General features: G+C 30.6%; 2 protein-coding genes across 4 annotated transcripts; both read left to right on the plus strand.

Annotated features, from left to right (window-relative positions):
- The first annotated feature begins 1,809 nt into the window (after positions 1 to 1,809).
- On the plus strand, positions 1,810 to 12,670 carry LOC128184099 (cell death abnormality protein 1-like). Of its 3 annotated transcripts, none has more exons than XM_052853434.1 (7): positions 1,813 to 2,052; positions 2,235 to 2,281; positions 3,945 to 4,079; positions 8,216 to 8,359; positions 8,694 to 8,828; positions 10,499 to 10,633; positions 10,747 to 12,670. In XM_052853434.1, the coding sequence occupies exons 1-7, from the start codon at positions 1,988 to 1,990 to the stop codon at positions 11,064 to 11,066; spliced, it is 981 nt and encodes a 326-aa protein (XP_052709394.1). In that variant the 5' UTR covers positions 1,813 to 1,987; the 3' UTR covers positions 11,067 to 12,670. The 3 variants fall into 3 exon arrangements, with proteins under 3 accessions (XP_052709395.1, XP_052709394.1, XP_052709392.1); XM_052853432.1 differs by having other exon boundaries at positions 1,818 to 2,052; positions 10,496 to 10,633; XM_052853435.1 differs by lacking the exon at positions 8,694 to 8,828 and having other exon boundaries at positions 1,810 to 2,052; positions 10,496 to 10,633.
- Positions 12,671 to 16,305: 3,635 nt separating this feature from the next.
- On the plus strand, positions 16,306 to 19,694 carry LOC128184100 (protein draper-like). Its single transcript, XM_052853436.1, has 5 exons — positions 16,306 to 16,406; positions 17,139 to 17,185; positions 17,454 to 17,588; positions 18,048 to 18,185; positions 18,343 to 19,694. Exons 1-5 carry the CDS (start codon positions 16,348 to 16,350, stop codon positions 18,777 to 18,779), a joined length of 816 nt encoding a protein of 271 aa, XP_052709396.1. The 5' UTR covers positions 16,306 to 16,347; the 3' UTR covers positions 18,780 to 19,694.
- The last annotated feature ends 652 nt before the right edge of the window (positions 19,695 to 20,346 follow it).

A 20,346-nucleotide genomic window follows, 5' to 3' on the forward strand; every position in this document is an offset into this window, starting at 1 on the left:
TACACACCTGTAAGGAAAACTGAATGCAAGATTTTGTAAACCAGGGAGCCCCCTACCAAAAATTTTAATTTCATGTCCCCCGATGTAGGGGTTCTGACTCTAGGGCGAAGCCAAAATCATATTTAGTAATTAATCATTGAATATAATGTAATTTTATAGAAGTAGTATGATCATTTGAAGCAAAAACAGTTTTTTTTAACATTCTAGATAATTAGATAGACTTCTTAATACATGTAGTAAAGTAATAATTGGCAAACTAAAATCGCTGATACATGTAAAATGATTTTAGTATATAAATGCCAGATGGTGATAAATCGCCAATGAAGGTTGAATGTTCAAAAGCTGGAACAGGAGAAGATAATTACTCATGATGGCTTTTAAAGCTATTTATTTGTCATTTGTCTATATGCCACAGGGAGAATTTCTGTCTGCCCCTGAGGATGGGGTATGGGAGGTTGTTTTAGATAAAACATGTCTAACAGCTACATTATTTTAGCTTATCCACGAAACATATGCACATAGAACCTACCATAAAAGTAAACAAATAAAGGGAAATCTTTTTTATTAGAGTTTTGCAACTTTTCCATATCCGGACATGCACTGTATTATGATCTTTAAGTTTTCCGCTAAAATTATAGGTTTTAAAGTCTTTTTTGAAAGTTTTCTGACAGGAAGGTGGTCTTCTTTACAAATCCATAATTTTTTTTACTCCAGAAAGAGACTTAATTAAATGCATATATTAGACTCCTCGACAAGGTTGTGTATGGGTTAAATGCTACTCAGGCGATCGTTAAAGCCTATTGGCCTCTTGTTTAGTTTTATTAAATGTGTTCTAAACACACTATTCATGAAATAGTCATTTGGCAGAACAAAGGAAAATGTGACATTAATTTCTTATTCTCTCCCCTCCCCCCACTCCCGGACCCAAAAATTAACAAAATTTGACATAAAGCTAAGTTTTAATCTGTTAGTCAAAATAAGTATATCTGAAAGTATTAATCATTGATCTCATGGAAATGTTAATGTCAGTAGAAAAAAGTCAAAATAAGTTTTTTTTTTACTATAAGTGTTTTAGTTGTATCAATTTTCAGATTGATGTTAAATTGAATAGAGAATTTGCTAGGTAGAATTTTTTTTAGAGGTAATTTGAGCTGAAATATTTTCTCCATAACTATATTTTTCTTTCTATTTAGCAACACTGTTTAAAAGAATTTATTTGCCAATATCTTTAACCAAAAACATTGCAATAATAATGTGAACAATTTTCGATTAAAACATCCACAAATATTCAATGAACTCTTACTCAAAATACCGGTTATTGACCCAGTTTATTGAAAGTGAAATATATCACAATAGTTAAAGTTCTGTAACATATACATGTACTACATTTTTTTATTATCATCAATTTTTTTGCATTCTGTGTCAACAGCATTCTAACGTACAAAAAAGAAAGGTTATGAAACATATGGTTTTCTTCTAAAAAAAAAAAAATCAGCATTATCTAAAAATTGAACTGATGTCCATTTTTGTAACAAAAGTAAATGTTTTAAGTCAGATATATGCCCAAATTGTTCATTCTGACCTATGATCAGTTCTTTCTCTCACAGAAAGGACAGTTTCCGGCTATTATCATATACTTAAACTTTTAAACTACAATCACATGTATAAATTAATTTCATATGTATCTAAAACATTATGAAAACTTAATTTAATTAGACATTTAAACCAACTTGTTATTCAAGTACGTTTAAACAGCAGGAAAAGGTTTAATACGGCGGACCAGGAAAAAATAAAGTAATTAAACATTCAGATATAAAAATGATTGTTTTCCTATCGATTCAAACGGCATTCAAGGGGTTACAGTTCAGATCGTATTTTACATATAGTTTTGCGGAAATTATAATTCGATCAATATTTCTGATGCTTCTTGCCCTTACAAAAAGGAAATACGAAGGTTCCTTAAACCTTGTATAATATCGAACCATAAATGGACATGTATGGTGGCTATCTTGCATTCTTCTGTTTTGTTTTAATAAATATTTGCTGTCAGAGGTAAGAATGTGCTTGTAGCATGAGTTATATTTTAAGATTATAAGATTATATTCAACAAAAATTATACAAATTCAAATCATAGTTCTCTTCTGATTAAATGTAAATGTGATTTTAAGAGTTTAGATAATGATAGGTAGGTTTATTTCTTAATAGGCACACACGATTTTATATATTTTATACAGGACTGAATGTTGCAGAATTTGGGACGAAAAACATTTGCACTGCAAAGGTAAAGGATGGTTTTAAATACCTATCTTTGCTTTTTTGAAAACTTTTGTATTTACCTTTGGTCTGAAAACCTTGTATAATGAACTATTTTATATATTTTTGGATAGTTTTATTTCAATCAAACTATTTTCCAAAAAAGAGTCTTGAAATGATTAAGATATTATTGAAAATGGTGATTTCTTTAAAAGTCTCCATATTAATAGACTTTATCAACAGATGAACTGTTTCTAGGTTTTTTTCTAATGCAAAATAAACTTTAAATTTATTTGTGTATTGATACATCTTTATTTATTTTTAGACGGATAACCGTATCAAAATATTCCTTTTTGGAACTGTTATACATATTTACTATTACATCGCTGACCCGTAAATGAAATTTTATTTTCTAAACATTTTTAGTTATTTTTAGACGGATATCCATAGAAAAATTTTCTTTTTGCGAACTGTTATATATTATTACATCGTTGACCCGTATATGAAATTTTATTTTCTAAATATATAAGGGTCTATTTGTTGTAAATTAAAAAACATCTTAGGGAAAGAGTCTTCTCGTTATGAAACATTCTTCTTATAATAAGAAATTCATTAAATATTGACACAGTAAAACAGATCATATAACCAAATAATATGAAAATATTTTGATTATTTTTTTTATGCTTCAAATATTAGAATATTTCTGATTTTTATGTATTATAAGGACTTTATAGAAAGATATAAATTGACAGAAAACCTAATATATTGCCAATCTTATAAGAGAAAAAACAGATTTTAGTGATTGTTTCACACAAATCAATGTATAGAATGAGCGCTTTAAAAAACTAATAAAAAAGTATTTTGATAGGGAAATCTTATTTTAAAAACAAATTCTAAAACCCAAGTATCATATCATTAGTTTGAATGAGTTAAAAAAATCAAACAATAATGTTATTGTTTTAAAAATGCTAGAACAGACTCTTTAATCTACAGCAATTCTGAATTGCGAAACATTTGATATTTTCCCACGTCAATACTCCGCTAAAAATATAGTCCTTCTTAGATTCTAAACATTATTTACTATTTCTATGCCAAGTTGTATGATAGTAAATAAGAAAGAAAAATATGTTATTTAATTTCCTTTCATCTTGATTTAATGGACAATTAATCAAATTTACGTTTGATAAGTCGAAAACCAGAAAAGACTCCTTCCTTTAATCCTTTGTAGCAAGTATCCAGTGTGTTTAATCATTCATGCCATAAAAAAGTCCACTAATTGAATTAATTTTTAATTTAGAACTTTCTTTTTTATATATGTGCTGTGAATGCATGGTTTTCACGTTGTGAGTGTATATGTTTATTACTGTAATTCATTAAGATGAATTAAAATCGACACTGGAAAAGTGGTCTTCAAGCTTCAAAGTTCAGTTCGAAGATATCTTTTTGAATGGACTGTCTCGCCAAAAGAAGTATTATTACCAGGAAGTCTTGTTTTAACATTAGTCAATAACTCTATATGCTTTAAATTAAATTATTTTACAAAAAATCGCGTTGAAAAGTCAAAATTGCAAGTCAAATTTTATTTTACGAATAAATTCTATTAATAAGAGAGAGAGAGAGAGGTAGAGAGAGAGAGAGAGAGAGCACCGCATTTTAAAAATGTGCTGTTTATTGTTTTCCTCATATTGCAGAATGCTATCCAGGATATCTGGGTTGGAATTGCTCAGAGCAATGTCGCTATCCTAATTACGGAAGATTTTGTCAGGAATTGTGCAAGTGCGAAGAGAAGTTCTGTGACATCGCCACTGGATGCATAGAACCAGACAGTACTCTTTAGTCTATTTTTGTAAAATTTAGACACGCACCAATAAATATTTTTTCAAGGATATTAAATTATCTTATGATTGGTGCAATTAACGAAAAAACCATCAACATACTTTTTTTAGGATAGCTGCTATAGAAAAATATATTTAGTTTAAAAAACTTTAAAAAAAAAAATATGGATACTTATATTCATGAAAAAATATATTTAAAACTAGACACTTGTTGCAAAAGCAACAAAAAGGTCTTCCGTTTTGATATACATGTATCAATTTAACTGTAAGACATTGCTTCTCTCACATAGAAAAAGAAGTGGATATGATAATTATTGTGAATGATATATCCAGACGTTACTTACATGTAAAACAACGAGAATGAAAAAAAAAAATCAATTTTTGAAGTACTTTCTGTGACGACCGGAAGCAACGCCGATCTAAACAAAAATGTTAACCATTTGTACAATCATAAGTTAATCCTTCCTCAGAGTTTGGTTGTTCACGTCTCTGCCAAATCTAAGATCTCTTTGAAACAATAGTTTTTGTCTCGGGACCGGAAACAGACAAACGGAAGTGTTTAATAAAAACAAAAGCTGGTATTTCTCGTACATTTGCTAAGCGTACATCACTGTTTATCAGGCTAGATGAAACACCCAATAAAATCAGTTAAACTTGTTAAAAACATGATTTGTTTGAACCCTTCCGGTAAGAACCGGTTCTTAAAGTTGACTGAATTAAACCCATTAAACACATCCCCAATCAAATTTCTATTAATCAAGAGAGCTTCGTGTCTGAATCACTTACAGTGACAAAAATCTCGCGGACATCAAATTTGTAAAGATGAAAGTTACACAGATATATTTGAGATTTCTCACCGGAAGTAAAATTTATTTGCTAATTTAACATTATATAGATGACATATGTAAGATTATATACTGATATTTTCTTTTTATGTAAAATGAATAATATTTGAAAAAAAACCCAAATTTTTTAAGTGCTTCCGGTGACGACCGGAAGTTACGCCGAACAATACATTATAGTGTAAACACATGTACATACATACTTCTATCACCCCACAAAGTTTGATTATTCAAGTCATCACCGTTTTTAAGATCTCTAGGAATCAAGGTTTTTTGTTTCGGGACAGGAAAACGGACAAACGGAAGTGTTTGATGAAAATGAAAATTAGTATTTCTTAACCATTACACAGCAGGACTTTATTGGCTATCAATTTGTCTTACATTGTCAAACAAAAACAGTTAAACTCTTAACCAAATTGAATTGTTTGAACTCTTCCGGTGTGGACCGGAAGTGACGGTTGACAAAATGAGAGCGGTTAAACACATCTTCTATCAAATGTCTACCAGCCATGTAAGTTTTGTGTCTTGGTCACTTACAGTTTATGAGATCTCGCTGTAATAATAGTTGTTTTAAAAAGAGTACCTGAGATATTTGAGATATCTCACCGGAAGTATTTTTTTTGGTTTATTAATCATCGGATAGATGACATATGAAAGCGCTTATACTTATATTTCAATTTTGTGTTAAAGAAATAAAATGTGTAAAAACATAATTTTTGAAGTGCTTCCGGTGTCGACCGGAAGTTACGACGAACAAAACAAAATAGTTTAAACACATCTACAACTATAGGTCTATCATCCCTCAAAGTTTGGATGTTCAAGTTCTTTATCGTTTCTGAGATCTCATTGTCCATAGCTATTTGTCGCGGGACAGGAAACGGACGACAGGAAGTGAATTTTGAAAAAATGAAAAAAAAACTCCTCTAGATTTTATTGTTTCCTATCAGTCCTAAAAATTTCAAGAAAATCCATCCATGCATCTCTGAGAAATCGGGTTAAACTTTTAAAAAACTTGATTTGTTTGAACTCTTCCTGTGTGGACCGGAAGTGACGGTCGACAAAATAAAAACGGTTAAACACATCTTCTATCAAATGTCTATCATCCCTGTAAGTTTCGTGTCTTGATCACTTACAGTTTCTGAGATCTCGGGGTTCAAACATTTATTTTAAAATAGGCTTCATGAGATATTTGAGATATCTCACCGGAAGTAGAATTTTTATGTTTATTAATCAACGGATAGATGACATATGTAAGCATGTATACTTATACTTCAATTCTCCGAGAAATACATTAAATGCGTAAAAGCATAATTTTTGAAGAGCTTCCAGTGACGACCGGAAGTTACGACGAACAAAACAAAATAGTTTAAACACATCTACAACTATAGGTCTATCATCCCTCAAAGTTTGGAGGTTCAAGTCTTTATCGTTTCTGAGATCTCATTGTCCAAAGCTTTTTGTCGCGGGACAGAAAACGGACGACAGGAAGTGAATTTTGACAAAATGAAAAAAACGCCTAGAGATATTATCATTTTCTAACAGTCCTGAAAATTTCAAGAAAATCTATCCAGCAATCTCTGAGAAATCTTGTGGACAAAAAACGGACAAAAAAAAAAAATAATAATAATAATAAGAAACATTACAATCACTATAAGGTCTTCCGTTGGAAACGGAAGACCTTAATAAAGACTCTTGTTGCAAAAGCAACAAAAAGGTCTTCCGTTTTGATATACATGTATCAATTTAACTGTAAGACATTGCTTCTCTCAGTATTTCATAACCATTAGACAACAGGACTTAATTGACTATCAATTTGTCTTACTTTGTCAAACAGAAGCAGTAAATCTCTTAAACAAAATGAATTGTTTGAACTCTTCCGGTGTGGACCGGAAGTGACAATTGACAAAATAAAAACGGTTAAACACATCTTCTATCAAATGTCTATCATCCGTGTAAGTTTTGTGTCTTGGTCACTTACAGTTTATGAGACTTCGTTGTCATAATATTTGTTTTAAAAAGACTACCTGAGATATTTGAGATATCTCACCGGAAGTAATTTTTTTTGTTTATTAATCATCGGATAGATGACATATGAAAGCGTTTATACCTTTATATCATTTCAGTGTTAAACAAATAAAATGCGTAAAAACATAATTTTTGAAGTGCTTCCGGTGACGACCGGAAGTTACGACGAACAAAACAAAATAGTTTAAACACATCTACAGCTATAGGTCTATCATCCCTCAAAGTTTGGATGTTCAAGTCTTTATCGTTTCTGAGATCTCATTGTCCATAGCTTTTTATCGCGGGACAGGAAACGGACGACAGGAAGTGAATTTTGAAAAAATGAAAAAAATGCCTAGAGATATTTTCGTTCTCTATCAGTCCTATAAATTTCAAGAAAATCCATCCAGCCATCTCTGAAAAATCGTGTTAAACTTTTAAAAAACCTGATTTGTTTGAACTCTTCCTGTGTGGACCGGAAGTGACGGTCAACCAAATAAAAACGGTTAAACACATCTTCTATCAAATGTCTATCATCCCTGTAAGTTTCGTGTTTTGATCACTTACAGTTTCTGAGATCTCGGGGTTCAAACATTTACTTTAAAAAAGGCTTCATGAGATATTTGAGATATCTCACCGGAAGTAGAATTTTTATGTTTATTAATCATCGGATAGATGACATATGTAAGCATTTATACTTATATTTCAATTCTCCGAGAAATATATTAAATGCGTAAAAGCATAATTTTTGAAGAGCTTCCGGTGACGACCGGAAGTTACGACGAACAAAACAAAATAGTTTAAACACATCTACAACTATAGGTCTATCATCCCTCAAAGTTTGGATGTTCAAGTCTTTATCGTTTCTGAGATCTCATTGTCCATAGCTTTTTGTCGCGGGACAGGAAACGGACGACAGGAAGTGAATTTTGAAAAAATGAAAAAAACGCCTGGAGATATTATAATTTTCTGTCAGTCCTGAAAATTTCAAGAAAATCCATCCAGCCATCTCTGAGAAATCTTGCGGACAAAAAACGGACAAAAAAAAATAATAATAATAATAATAATAATAATAAGAAACATTACAATCACTATAAGGTCTTCCGTTGGAAACGGAAGACCTTAAAAAAGAACGAACAAAAAAAAAACCCCAAAAAACAAAAACAAAACAACACTTAAACAAACGCAAAGCTCTTCTAAGTTTTTCGATACAATATTTTTATAAGTTTTAGTGTAATTAACTATCTAAGGTTAATCAAAATAATTGTTTCCTGGTTTTAGAGACAAATTGTCCCCAAGGATATCTTGGTCAAAACTGCCAGGAGAGATGTCGCTATCCTAACTACGGAATAGATTGTCAAGGACTGTGTGAGTGCGAGAAGAAATTGTGTGATGTCGCCACTGGATGCATTTCACCAGCTGACGGTACTCATGAGTTTATTTTTTAAAACTGTAAATCGGTATCAAGATCAATTTTGATAAATTTTTAGTTTGAATTGTGATTTGCGCAAAACACTTATCAAAAAGACTTGCTAATGAACTTTGGGATAAGTGCATTAACGCAGCGTTGAGAAAACACTTTTATGAAATTATATGAAAGTAATTATGAATAAAGTAAAGGTTTATTAAAAAATGTAAGAAAAAGTCCTTGGTAATCAATACAAAATCAAAATTTAGTTTAACTTTTGATTGTGGCTAATTAACGGATTATAAAAGAGGTTCATTAATTAAATTAATTGTTTCCTCTTTTTACGGACAGAGTGCCCTTCAGGATATCTAGGTCATAACTGTTCAAAACAATGCAACTATCCTAATTACGGAAACCATTGTCAGGGATTCTGCGAGTGTGAGGAGCGATTTTGTGATATCGCTAATGGGTGTTTTTCACAAGACGGTACCGTTTTCCTTTTTTGTAAAGTTGAAATCATTCATCAAAATAGAACATAACTTTAAAAATAAGATTTGATTTTTTTTAATTTATATTCAGCGTAATTTACCTCCATTGACAAGAACTTAAATGTTTCGTTCCCTCTTTAACCTGATTAACCATTACAATTCAACTTATTAATTTTTAAACTAACTGAACTACCACTTTTTTAACACCTTATGTAGAATGATTTGAAGTTTAAGTTATAGTACACGTTTTTTTAATGTAGTATTCCCTTGTTTAAAGGAAGTAAAGGGTGTCTAGTATCAATCACGAATTATAATGAAAGACAAAAACCAAAATTTATATATTAGTTTGTGTAAGTTGCCTTGTTAAAATATTCACTGAACGTTATAACGTCTTTGCTAACAAGAGCGTTATATATTGTAAATTTGATGAAGGGATTGAAGCCTTCCAACTATTCAATAAGAAAATAACCAATTCAGCAAAGTTTCGTTTCAAACATTCAGTACAACATAATGTTCTGACACAACACAAAACCTCACTTTATCAACTTAATTCTCTATGATTATTTACATCAAAATGCTCTAGTTTCGTATCTTTTTAAAAAGCAATAACTTGTTCCTAGGGATGCACAAATCCTGTCTTTTTATAAACGTCTTTCTAAAAACTGAACCAAAAACGTTAGGAAGAAGGCCATATGAGCGGGAAATAGTACTTTGTAGTAGTTTTCCTATGGGGGAAGGGGTATTATATATCCAGTTTTCCGGGAGTATATCCTACTGCCGGTATGAGGTACACCATCTGAAATTTTCATATCCTAGATAAGATACTATTTGATGATTTTTTGACAGTTTTCTTTTTTCTTAGTCAATATATTTTACATTGTAGTTGTAAAGCGTAGGAGGTATTCTTACACATTTTCTTAACGTAATTAACAGTGAACACCCTTAAATATGATCTAACTACATCCATACATTTGGTTTTATTTCATTTATGTTTGAAGTATCCTAGCAACGCAGAAATGCAACATAATTGTTCAAAAACTTCTTAGAATGAACAAGAATTTATTAGACAATTATCTGAGCTATGAACTAGATGTATTATAGAAACGAAAATGATAATCTGTAAATTGTCAGTTGTTTATAGGCAATACATTATATTAACCAAAAATTCTCAGGAAATGACTAATTTTACAAAATTATTCTTAAAAGATACTCAGCTTATTAGTTAAATAAAAAGATAAGTTTAACATATGCAAAGAAAAGAAAAACTTTTTACATGATTCCAATAATTCTGCAAGAAATATTTAAAAAAAACATAGCCATGTGGAATCGATTATTTTAATCATGGAGTTATATTACAAGAGAGTATTAGTGAATAAAGAAATTATTAATTGAATATGTGAAGACTAAACTAGGAAACATGTTCAAAATTTAATATGGAGTAAATCTTTTCATGAATATTTATACTAATTGAAAAGTTGAGGAGGGATTTTTGGTCTCTGTGTAAAGTGTTTCTCATAGACAAATGAACATATTTTCAGCAATTATATGAATTTGATATTTGACTCTTTTCTATTAAATTGGCAAATTTCGTATGGAAAATTAATATTTTTTCTATACGAATAAGGGTAGTTGTTCCTTAATACTTATATCAATGTATTTTTTCAGAAGGATGCATTGATGGATACATTGGCGAAGGATGCAGACAAAGCTGTCAATATCCGTCATATGGAAAAGATTGTCAAAAACTATGTGAATGTGCCGAATCTGTTTGCAATTTTACAACCGGATGTGACACTTTCAAACGTACGTATATCTTATTAACAAGACAAATAAACCCCAAATAGTCACTTTTCTTAAATGGCAAAGAAAAACATATTGTGAAGGTAATTCTTTAGTTAAAATTATCTTTATTTTAGATAATGTCTTGAAGTTGGACGAGTCCCATGAATCAATGGTGAAACAAATCACAGGAAACCCCTTAATGGCGATCATTGTTTCAGTATCTGTCGTGTTCTCTGTCTTAATGTCAGCTATCATCTCACTTGTCATCTGGCGACTAAAAAGACCAGATAGGACAATCATGAGAGCGTCTTCTCCAGTACAAGAACAACAGACAATGAACAAAGCAACGACGCTGGGAGCAGCAAACACTTACTGCTTCAATGACGATGCTAGACTCAGTCATTTCTATAGTTCGCCGATAGAAATCTCCACCAGCCTAAATAACCCAGAATGACATTTCAATGTGTTTCAACGGGAATGTGTCCCATGTAAAAATTCTGATGCCAATGTTTGTAATAGGCACTAATTGTATATACAGAAGGGAGGGTAAAAAAAAGTAACATTTTACACTTTTTAAAAAGTTGTTATGAGTATCAATCTTTGTAAGTCTCATTATTTTTCAAGAAAGAAAAAAAAATCCAATATTTTTTTATCAGTATCCTTTATACGTTTTACCAGTTCATGTATCAAGATATGCAAGAGTTTAATATTCTGATTTGAGAAGTAATTTTGTTAACAGAACAGTATATTTAAAGGACTAAAATGGCCCCTTAAAATGAACATCATCATTTTACTGTAATTCTTTGTTTTCTTTGTACAGATATATATGTGATGTTTTTACATTAGGTTCATTTTGATTCAAATGCCTAAAATTTAGAAATATGATATCATAAAGACAACCTTTTCCCGCCATTTTTGCATTTTTAGCATAAAACAGCTTGTTTTCATGCAGTTTTTCTTTCAGAAAACAGAGAGCGCATGCTTGATGTTTTATTCAGAGATGTAACTAGCCAAACCTAATAACTAACAAACAAATTTTCCTTGTTCAAGCATGCGCTCTATATTTTCAATTCGTTAAAAGATAAGAAAAATGTCAATTTTTGACTGATTTTGATTGAATTATAGAAATAACATCACTTCTGACGTCATATACTGCAAGTGAGTGCAAATAAATCAAATAAATAGGTGAAAAATAAATCTTATATCAACTCTTCTAAAAATTAACATAACATTTTATTGTTCCCGGAAACACTTTAAAAATGGCGAATTATGGGGGCCAAATTCAACTCATATCATATAAAGTTCTTTTTTGACATTTCACTCCAAGTTTCACAGATTGGAAATTATGCATCCTGACATTATTATCATTGAAAAAAAAATGTCAAACAATCAATAAGAAGTTTTTATTGAGAATGGCTATACCCTGCTATTTCACGCATATAATCATTGGGAAGAACGAAAACTCTCACATCGTTAAATCAAGAACTATAATTTTCACATTTTCAATCGTAGCATACGCGAGAATCTCTAACCTTCAGTTTCAACTGTTTCCTGAATCGGACAATAAAATTTCCCTCTCACATACACCTAATTACATAATCTTGCAACTGCCTTCATTGATCCAGTTATCCATACCTATTTTATATGATAAATTGATACAGTCTTAAATATGGTAATTAGATTTTAGATCTAAATAAAATCGCACAAATTCCTTGCTTTAATATTTATACAATACTATATTGTTATTTTGAACGGAGCTTGTTCTGATGCAGATGTTATTTTCTAGGATTGATAGATTCATAATTTTTATAAATATTGCTCAGATACCTTGTGTCCTCGGTTTTCAATAATGTATATACATGGTCTTTAAAATGTGCATCAAAATACATTTTTATTAAAACTACTTCACCATAATGGCAATGTTCACTAATGTAACGTATTCAGACACTGCTTGTACTTAATATGTCAGGTTCCAATTAATTGTATATTGGCTGATAATGGTCATAATTAAGTTTGTGTATTTGAAAATTCATGGCTATATTAGGCCCCCCCCCCCCCCCCCAAAAAAAAAGGATGTCATAAATACATAAATCACAATATGGACATGCATATCAAGTGTTTCTATTAAATTCTTATAGTCAAATCAAGATAGTTGTCGGAGACGTTTATAACTAATATAGCAAATTGTAGACAAGCAAAACATAATATCTTTAAATTATATATATATATATATATATATATATATATATATATATATATATATATATATATATATATATATATATATATATATATATATATATATATATATATATTACTTGAAAAGGCAACGTTTTTTTTTTCGGAAACGCCACGATTACTTAGTTATTATACATGAGTGAGGAATTTAAAAATTGCTGTAAATATGTACAAAGCCTTTAATACTTCCATATTAACTGTAGTGTTTTTATAATTGTATTTTAGAAATTCATTTATTTAATTTTCCAGTTTTTTAGAAGTTGTAAGTATTCTTATAAGGAAATTTAATTCTCGAATGCACAATTTTCCTGATTGTGCAGCATGTTGAATTGCATTTATTCATGTACAAACGGAAACCACTTCGTCGACTGAAGCCTGTTTGTAGCTAGTTTTATTGTGAAAATAAATGTGGTTTCCGTTTTTGGATTTAACTAATAAGATAGGAAACAAAGAGTATGTATCAAGATCAAAGTTTACTAATGTAATAAAAGTTTTACTCCGTAATAGTGTTAGATATTTTTGTTATCCAATACCTGTACTCTATCAATTTTGTAATTAAAACAAATTGAAAAGATTTCTGTTATCTTAAACTTGCATGTTATGTCATTCTATAAGCTATAGTCCTGTTTGTTTTTTACAAACTTGTACTTCAAGCTCTATACTTGTCCTCAATACCTTTATCATAATGATGTTAGGTGGAACAAATTACATTGCATTGTTCATTTAAATAAAACTCAGATATTATATAACTCAACGCTTTTCTTGAAGCCAATTAATGAGTTTTATAAAATTGATAAGTTTTATAACATGCAAAACATATTTTAGGTTAAAAAAGAAAAATCACAATTTATAAGGAATTGTGACTAGTTAAACAATTAGAAAATACCATAATCATACAACCAAAGTATATTAAATCAACTTCATAGCTGTGTGACTGGCTAGAATCATCCTGCAGTTCAAAATTCAGATACTTTGGCAAATTGTATTTACCAAGAAAATGACAAAGTTGTAGTGCTTTCCGCCACTAATTGAATTTGTGCGCCGTTTTTATTTATTTTTTATTTTAAAGTTTTGATATAACCCATCCGCTTTGTCTTATTGTGTCACAATAGAACATGATCTCAAAATTTAGTATTTATAATTAATAGATCCTTGTCGAATATCTCAAGGAACTTGACCGAAATATCTAAAACACCATTATTGACATTTAAATCCGAGTGAAAAATCAATGTTAGTAGCCCTTACGATTAGAATGTTCCTGGCAATCATTTTAGGGTTCAACCATTGCTCTAGTTAGAAATATCTTAGACAACCATGATTATCATTTTAAGTCAGAGTAAAAAATCAATGTTATTAGTCCGTACGATTAAAATGTCCCTGTAAATCATTCAAGGGTAAAACCAGTTATCTAGTTAGAAGCCAAACAATGTTCCATTTATGCACTAGCTAGGTCCATTTATGTGTACGATCAAACTTTGCCAACTAACCCGTTTAGTCGTCGTATATTTTGAATCGCTGAGTAGAGTAAGAGTTCTTTACTGATATACAGTACTAGTCGTACAAATATTGATGAATATCCCCTGTGAATAGTACTGTTGGTACATGCAAAACATTGTCAAACTTTACAAAAGTGTAACGGCCAAGATTCGTTTTAAAGTTTTCACACACCTTAATTGGATTAGGTCTACTTACAAATGTAACAAAGTTGGACCAACTAGCAACAGAATGGACTATGACATTTCGAGATGACTAAATTTTCCGGCTTGACATTGGTCAAATAATCATCGGGATTATTTAAGTTTTTTAGCTCACCTGAGCTGAAAGCTCAAGTGAGCTTTTCTGATCAAAATTTGTCCGTTGTCTGTCGTCGTTGGCGTTGTTGTTGGCGTTGTCGTTGGCGTTGTTGTAAATTTTTCACATCTTCATCTTCTTCTCCAGAACTACTTAGCAGATTTCAACCAAACTTGGCCCAAAACATCACTGGGTGAAAAGGATTAAAGTTTGTTCAAATGAAGGGCCACACCCTCTATAAAGGGGAGATAATGTAGAATTATTGAAAAATTGTTGGTATTTTTCAAAAATCTTTTTCTCAAAAACTGTTAGGCCAGAAAAGCAGTAACTTGTATGGAAGCATTATCAGGTAGTGTAGATTCAAATTTGTTCAAATCATGGTCCCTGGAAGTAGGGTGGGACGGCAATGGGCGGGATGGATTTTTACATAAGAATGTATATAGAAAATCTTTAAAAATCTTCCTCTCAAAAACTAATTGGCCAGAAAAGCTTTAACTTGTATGGAAGCATCATCAGGTAGTGTAGATTCAAGTTTATTTAAAACATGGTCTCCGGGGGTAGGGTGGGGGCACAATGGGGGGGGGGTGGATTTTTACAAAAGAATGTATAGAGAAAATCTTTAAAAATCTTTTTCTTAAAAACTATTAGACCAGAAAAGTTCAAATTGGAGTGGAAGCATCTTCAGCTAATGCAGATTCCAGTTTCTTCAAATCATGGTCCCTGGGGGTAGGGCGGGGCCATAATGGGGGCTGAATTTTTACGTAGGAATATATAAAGAAAATGTTTAAAAATATTCGGGGAAAGTTTTTAGTCCAAAAGGCAGTAACTTGTCTGAAAGCACGGGTTGTGCAGATTAAAGTTTAATCAAACCATGATTCTCTAGAGAAAAGTGGGGGCATAAATTGTGGGGGGGGGGGTATATAGGAATACAGAAAAATCTTCTTACAGGTACAACAACAAATGAGGCTTGATATTTACCATAAAATATATGGATAGAAATTGCTAAATTTTTTAAAGCAACATCTACTGTACTTAGTTGTCAAGATATTGTGATTTTTATACTGTAATGCTTATTTGATCAGAGTAAAGGCAATTGTTGCTCAGGTGGGCAATGAGGCCCCTGGGCCTCTTGTTTAATGAATTTCTAGCTAGCTAGCTCTCTGAAAAGTAAAACAAACCCCAACAAATGTTTGTTCTCAGTAGGTAGTCATTACGGCGACCAGAAATTGCAAGAGTATTTCTCTTCCTGATAAACTTCTGCTATAGGGAAATAGATAGAATGGTTTCCTTATACAAATTACTGTTAAACCCATTGGCAGCAGGTGTTGATTTTTAATTAGACAGTTTTTGAATGTGTGAATTAAAAGTTAGATAGATAGATAGATAGATAGATAGATAGATAGATAGATAGATAGATAGATAGATACATGGCAACATGCTGCTTTGATTGATAAAATAGTTGTGTTTACTTTTTTTGTTTGTAAGTACATGTACGTGACATAAGAATCACAAGGTAAAAACAAATAAGGGAAAATATACATTTAAATGTAGTCTTGCAAGAACCATATAAAGTAAAAAACAGGAACTTGAATTATTGCCAAACTCTGTTATTTGAGTTTCCGACGGATATAGGTGTGGGTCTGTATTCCTAAAAAAGGAAAAAAAACGACACCATAGCGTTAACAGATGATAGATATTCGTACAAAATGGATTCCACACATATTTTGTTGTTCTGTTTTCTTTTCATCTATTCTTGCTGCAAAAGGTAAGGCTGTTATATGTATTTTTGATTGTGATATATACATCAATAATTTTAAATCAACTCCTGAACATGTAATACATTTAAATGGCTAAATATGAAGTTGTGCGTTAAATTATGAATTCAGTATTAATATTTTAATTTTGCTGTTGAATCTAAAAATCATTTTCAATTCAAAAGGGAAAAGTCAAATAAAAGTATAAAAAAACATTTTACCATATCAAATGCATATTTTTATAAGTATACAAAAAAATAGTTTTCACAAGATACTTTTCTCCAACAGCTTTTTTGAGTTATAACGTTATAAAAATGGGCAGATGCCTTCTTTTTTACTGAACAGAATTAAAAACAGTTTTTTTTTTGTTTGACGTATTTGGCCTTTTGAATTCAAATTGACATGGCTACCCAAGTAAACAATTAACTGAAGATATTATTCCTGACCTCAAATTAACTTTATGATTTCTATATCGTATGAGTATTTAATTATCAAATTTTTAATATTATGATTATTTAGTATCTATAAGCATATATTTAAACTCTTTGTAGCTTTTGTGGGTAAATCTCCCATACCATATTCTGCCCCTTACAATGTAGTAGTTGTTTGTAAATCAATATTAGTTTGTTCTAATATATAGCCAAAATAAATATCACCGTGATTGTCAAAACTAGACAATAAAACAAAATGATACCGATTTTGATGCATTTTATTTGAACTAAAAATTCATTCATTTGAAAAAGGACTGGTTGCTTTAAAGTAATGGATGAAAAAAATCTTGAAAATGAAGGTAATGTTTCATTTTTATCAATAAATAATACACTTACTCAAAGAAATTTGATAAGATATTAGATTGAGACACAAAATTTTATATTGGATGAAATACGTAGTACATGGTTGCTTACAATTATTTATTTATATAAATTAAGAGTAATATGTAAACGTATACCTGTATTGAATTATATTTGAAAACATTTTTTACTGAAAAATAAAACATATAAAATTAATCGAGACCGAGATTATTAGATAACCTTTGGTTTAACTTCTGTTGAATTTAGATTGTTTACCCGGATATCATGGCCAAAATTGTTCAGAGCAATGTCGCTATCCTAACTACGGAAAATATTGTCAGGGGTTCTGTGAATGCAAAGAACAGTTTTGTGACATCTCCACGGGGTGTTTTTCACCAGACGGTATCTGAATGTTTTATTTAATTAATTTTAGTCCCGATTATCCAGACTGCATTGCACATTCCTGGACTGTGTTAAATGTTTCGCAGTGAAGATAAAATACATAATGCTAACAAAAACGATAAGGATAAGAACAGTAGTTATGGAAATGACAATTACACTGCATTAAAAATATATTCATATTGCTTGTGACGTATGTTATCATATTAAGTTGCGAAACGTCACAATAAACTTGCTGGATCAAGTTTAATGTGAACATACATGTATGCGTTAAAATAATCTGTAGGAAGGACAGAAAGAACTCAGACGTGTATATGCATATCAGCTGAAGTGAATTTTGAGATGATTCAATTGTATCAATGTTTAGTTTCAGTATCGAATGTTCTGAAAACAATTGTTGTTTTGGGGGGTATTTATAGAAAGAAAAATATTACGAAATAAACTAATGAAACAACTCAACAGTTGGTTGCAGAAATGGATATTTTGGTGACAGATGTGTAAACAGATGCCGATATCCGACCTACGGGAAAGACTGTCAGAAAGCGTGTCAGTGCATCGAACCAAACTGCAATTTCATGACTGGATGTTACGTTTCTACAGGTATGTAACCACAATTCAAACGGATAAACAAATAAACTGATTTACCAATATATGAATATATAAAAAAAAAAAATAAAAGTTTCTTATTTAACCATAAGATTTTAACACAGCGAGAAAAATAATCTCGTATTTATAATTTAAATTGTTCTAATTTTAGATATTAACCAGAGTTCTGGCTACTTATACACAACCACGACGCAACACAACACGATGCAACACAACGCCGAAAAAAGTTCTATGGCAGTTATTGTTGCTGTTTCTGTCTTGTCATCCATCTTTGTTTCAGCTTTTATCACGCTTGTCATCTGGCGACTAAAAAAAAGAGATGTTATAAAACGGAGAACATCTCAAAATAGTTCACCACTACGAGAGCAAAGACAAGTTTTCATAGATACGAAAAACGAGACCACAAAAAATTACTGTTCCGGTGATGATTCTAGACCTAGTCACAAATATACTTCTTCAACGGAGGTTTCCACAGATCTCTCGCATCCAGGCTTTGATCGTAATGTGTTGCAGCGGGAAAGTATCGCAAGCACTATAAAATTTGATATTAATTCATGTACGTATGAGCCTGTTTTGTACGCTTTTTAGGAAGACAAAATTGCAAAAGTTTGAAATGCTTTAGAAAAAGTATGGACATGATCATTTGAAAAACTGTTGTTTTTTTCTGTTTTTATAATGTAAAAACCCAAAATGAGGCAGTTGACTGTAAAAATGAGCATACCATCTAATACGAGAACTTTAAATGTACAAGCCCCCCCCCCCTTGAATTATTAAAAAGTAACACAACATCTGTTGGATTTATTTTACATACATCGTCCGCCTAAATATTGTTCGGTGATATAATGTAGATGGAAAAAATAATAATTGCTGAAAACATTGTAAATATTTACAATTTTATAAAATGGTTCTCAATATAAATAATTAATGTAGAACGAACCATTCACAGTGGTTTAAACTCATTAGGCAATTCACATTTGGTGCATATTTTATTTTTGAGGTGCCATCTTTTTGCTGGTTTCATATATATTGCATACAATTTTGACCAAAATAATGTTGTTCATATCTGTAATTTAAGAGGATTAGCATATTGGCACATTTTTTAACATCTTTTGTGAACAGATTTTTGTCTGATCCTCTACTTTTTTGTTTATAGTTTTCTTTTTACATTTTTCTTTATGACATATTTTAACTCTCACAAGTGTTGAGTTCATTTATCAGAGTGTTGAGTTCATTTATCAGACAGCAAAAACAGAGCTGCGGTGAGGATGTGCAGCATTAGAAAACATAAATTAATTTAATGCTATTAAATATAATCGACACATAAATTAGCTTTTTAAAAAAAAATCATTGATTTATTTGGATTTAAGTAATAAAATCTTGCTTAAAACAAACATGACCTTTGTGAATCATCTCATTCTACAAGTTTATACAAATTTATATAAGTTTGCTGTCAAAAGGGTATCATTCTATATATAAACATTCAATATTTTTGTTTAAAGCCATGAGAGAAACACAAGTCACCAAATTATATAATTATTTTTTGTCATTTATTGCATATAGAATATACAAATGTAAAATGTATTGTAGACTTGAAAATTTACCCGAATCAATTTTATTGATAAAAAACTCATTCAAAGAGTATATTACGACACACTGTGCAGTTCTGAAAATGCTAAAAAATACAAAAGAAAATGAGCTTTTTCAACTGTTGATATCTAAACTTTGATATTTGTTATTCTTTTCAAAACAATAATATACCCGATACACATAGGGACTGTCTATGTGTATTAGCGCTTTACCCGGGGACGTAGTGATGGACTGTATGCATATGTATGTGTTATGTCCACCGGGTAAGCCAGGGGTTCAACTTATTTTTACTACGTATACCAATGAATGTAACATTTCAATATATACATGTATGATTATGTTTTCGGACGATACATTGTATGTTAGTATGTATGTTTTATTATATTTATCACTGTGTGCATAATAATGAATAATGATTTCAATTGAAATTCATATCTATGTATAAGCCATCTTTGACCACAATCTTGTAAATTGTTTTATATAAAATCAATAAAAGAATTTGAATTAAAAAAAAAAAAGAAAAAAAAAAAGCCATGAGAGAGAGAGAGAGAGAAAGAGAGAGAGAGAG

Source organism: Crassostrea angulata, chromosome 5, assembly GCF_025612915.1.
Source record: "Crassostrea angulata isolate pt1a10 chromosome 5, ASM2561291v2, whole genome shotgun sequence".
In the NCBI taxonomy this organism is placed as follows: domain Eukaryota; kingdom Metazoa; phylum Mollusca; class Bivalvia; order Ostreida; family Ostreidae; genus Magallana; species Magallana angulata.

What these genes read in the sequence shown, in the direction of transcription:
- LOC128184100 (XM_052853436.1), top strand. Translation starts at nt 16,348, where the DNA reads ATGGATTCCACACATATTTTGTTGTTCTGTTTTCTTTTCATCTATTCT. An exon ending in ATCTATTCTTGCTGCAAAAG is followed by an intron (nt 16,407 to 17,138) that starts GTAAGGCTGTTA and finishes CATTTGAAAAAG; the next exon opens with GACTGGTTGCTTTAAAGTAA. An exon ending in AAAAAATCTTGAAAATGAAG is followed by an intron (nt 17,186 to 17,453) that starts GTAATGTTTCAT and finishes TGTTGAATTTAG; the next exon opens with ATTGTTTACCCGGATATCAT.
- LOC128184099 (XM_052853432.1), top strand. Translation starts at nt 1,988, where the DNA reads ATGGACATGTATGGTGGCTATCTTGCATTCTTCTGTTTTGTTTTAATA. An exon ending in ATGCATTTCACCAGCTGACG is followed by an intron (nt 8,360 to 8,693) that starts GTACTCATGAGT and finishes TTTTACGGACAG; the next exon opens with AGTGCCCTTCAGGATATCTA. An exon ending in TGGGTGTTTTTCACAAGACG is followed by an intron (nt 8,829 to 10,495) that starts GTACCGTTTTCC and finishes GTATTTTTTCAG; the next exon opens with AAGGATGCATTGATGGATAC.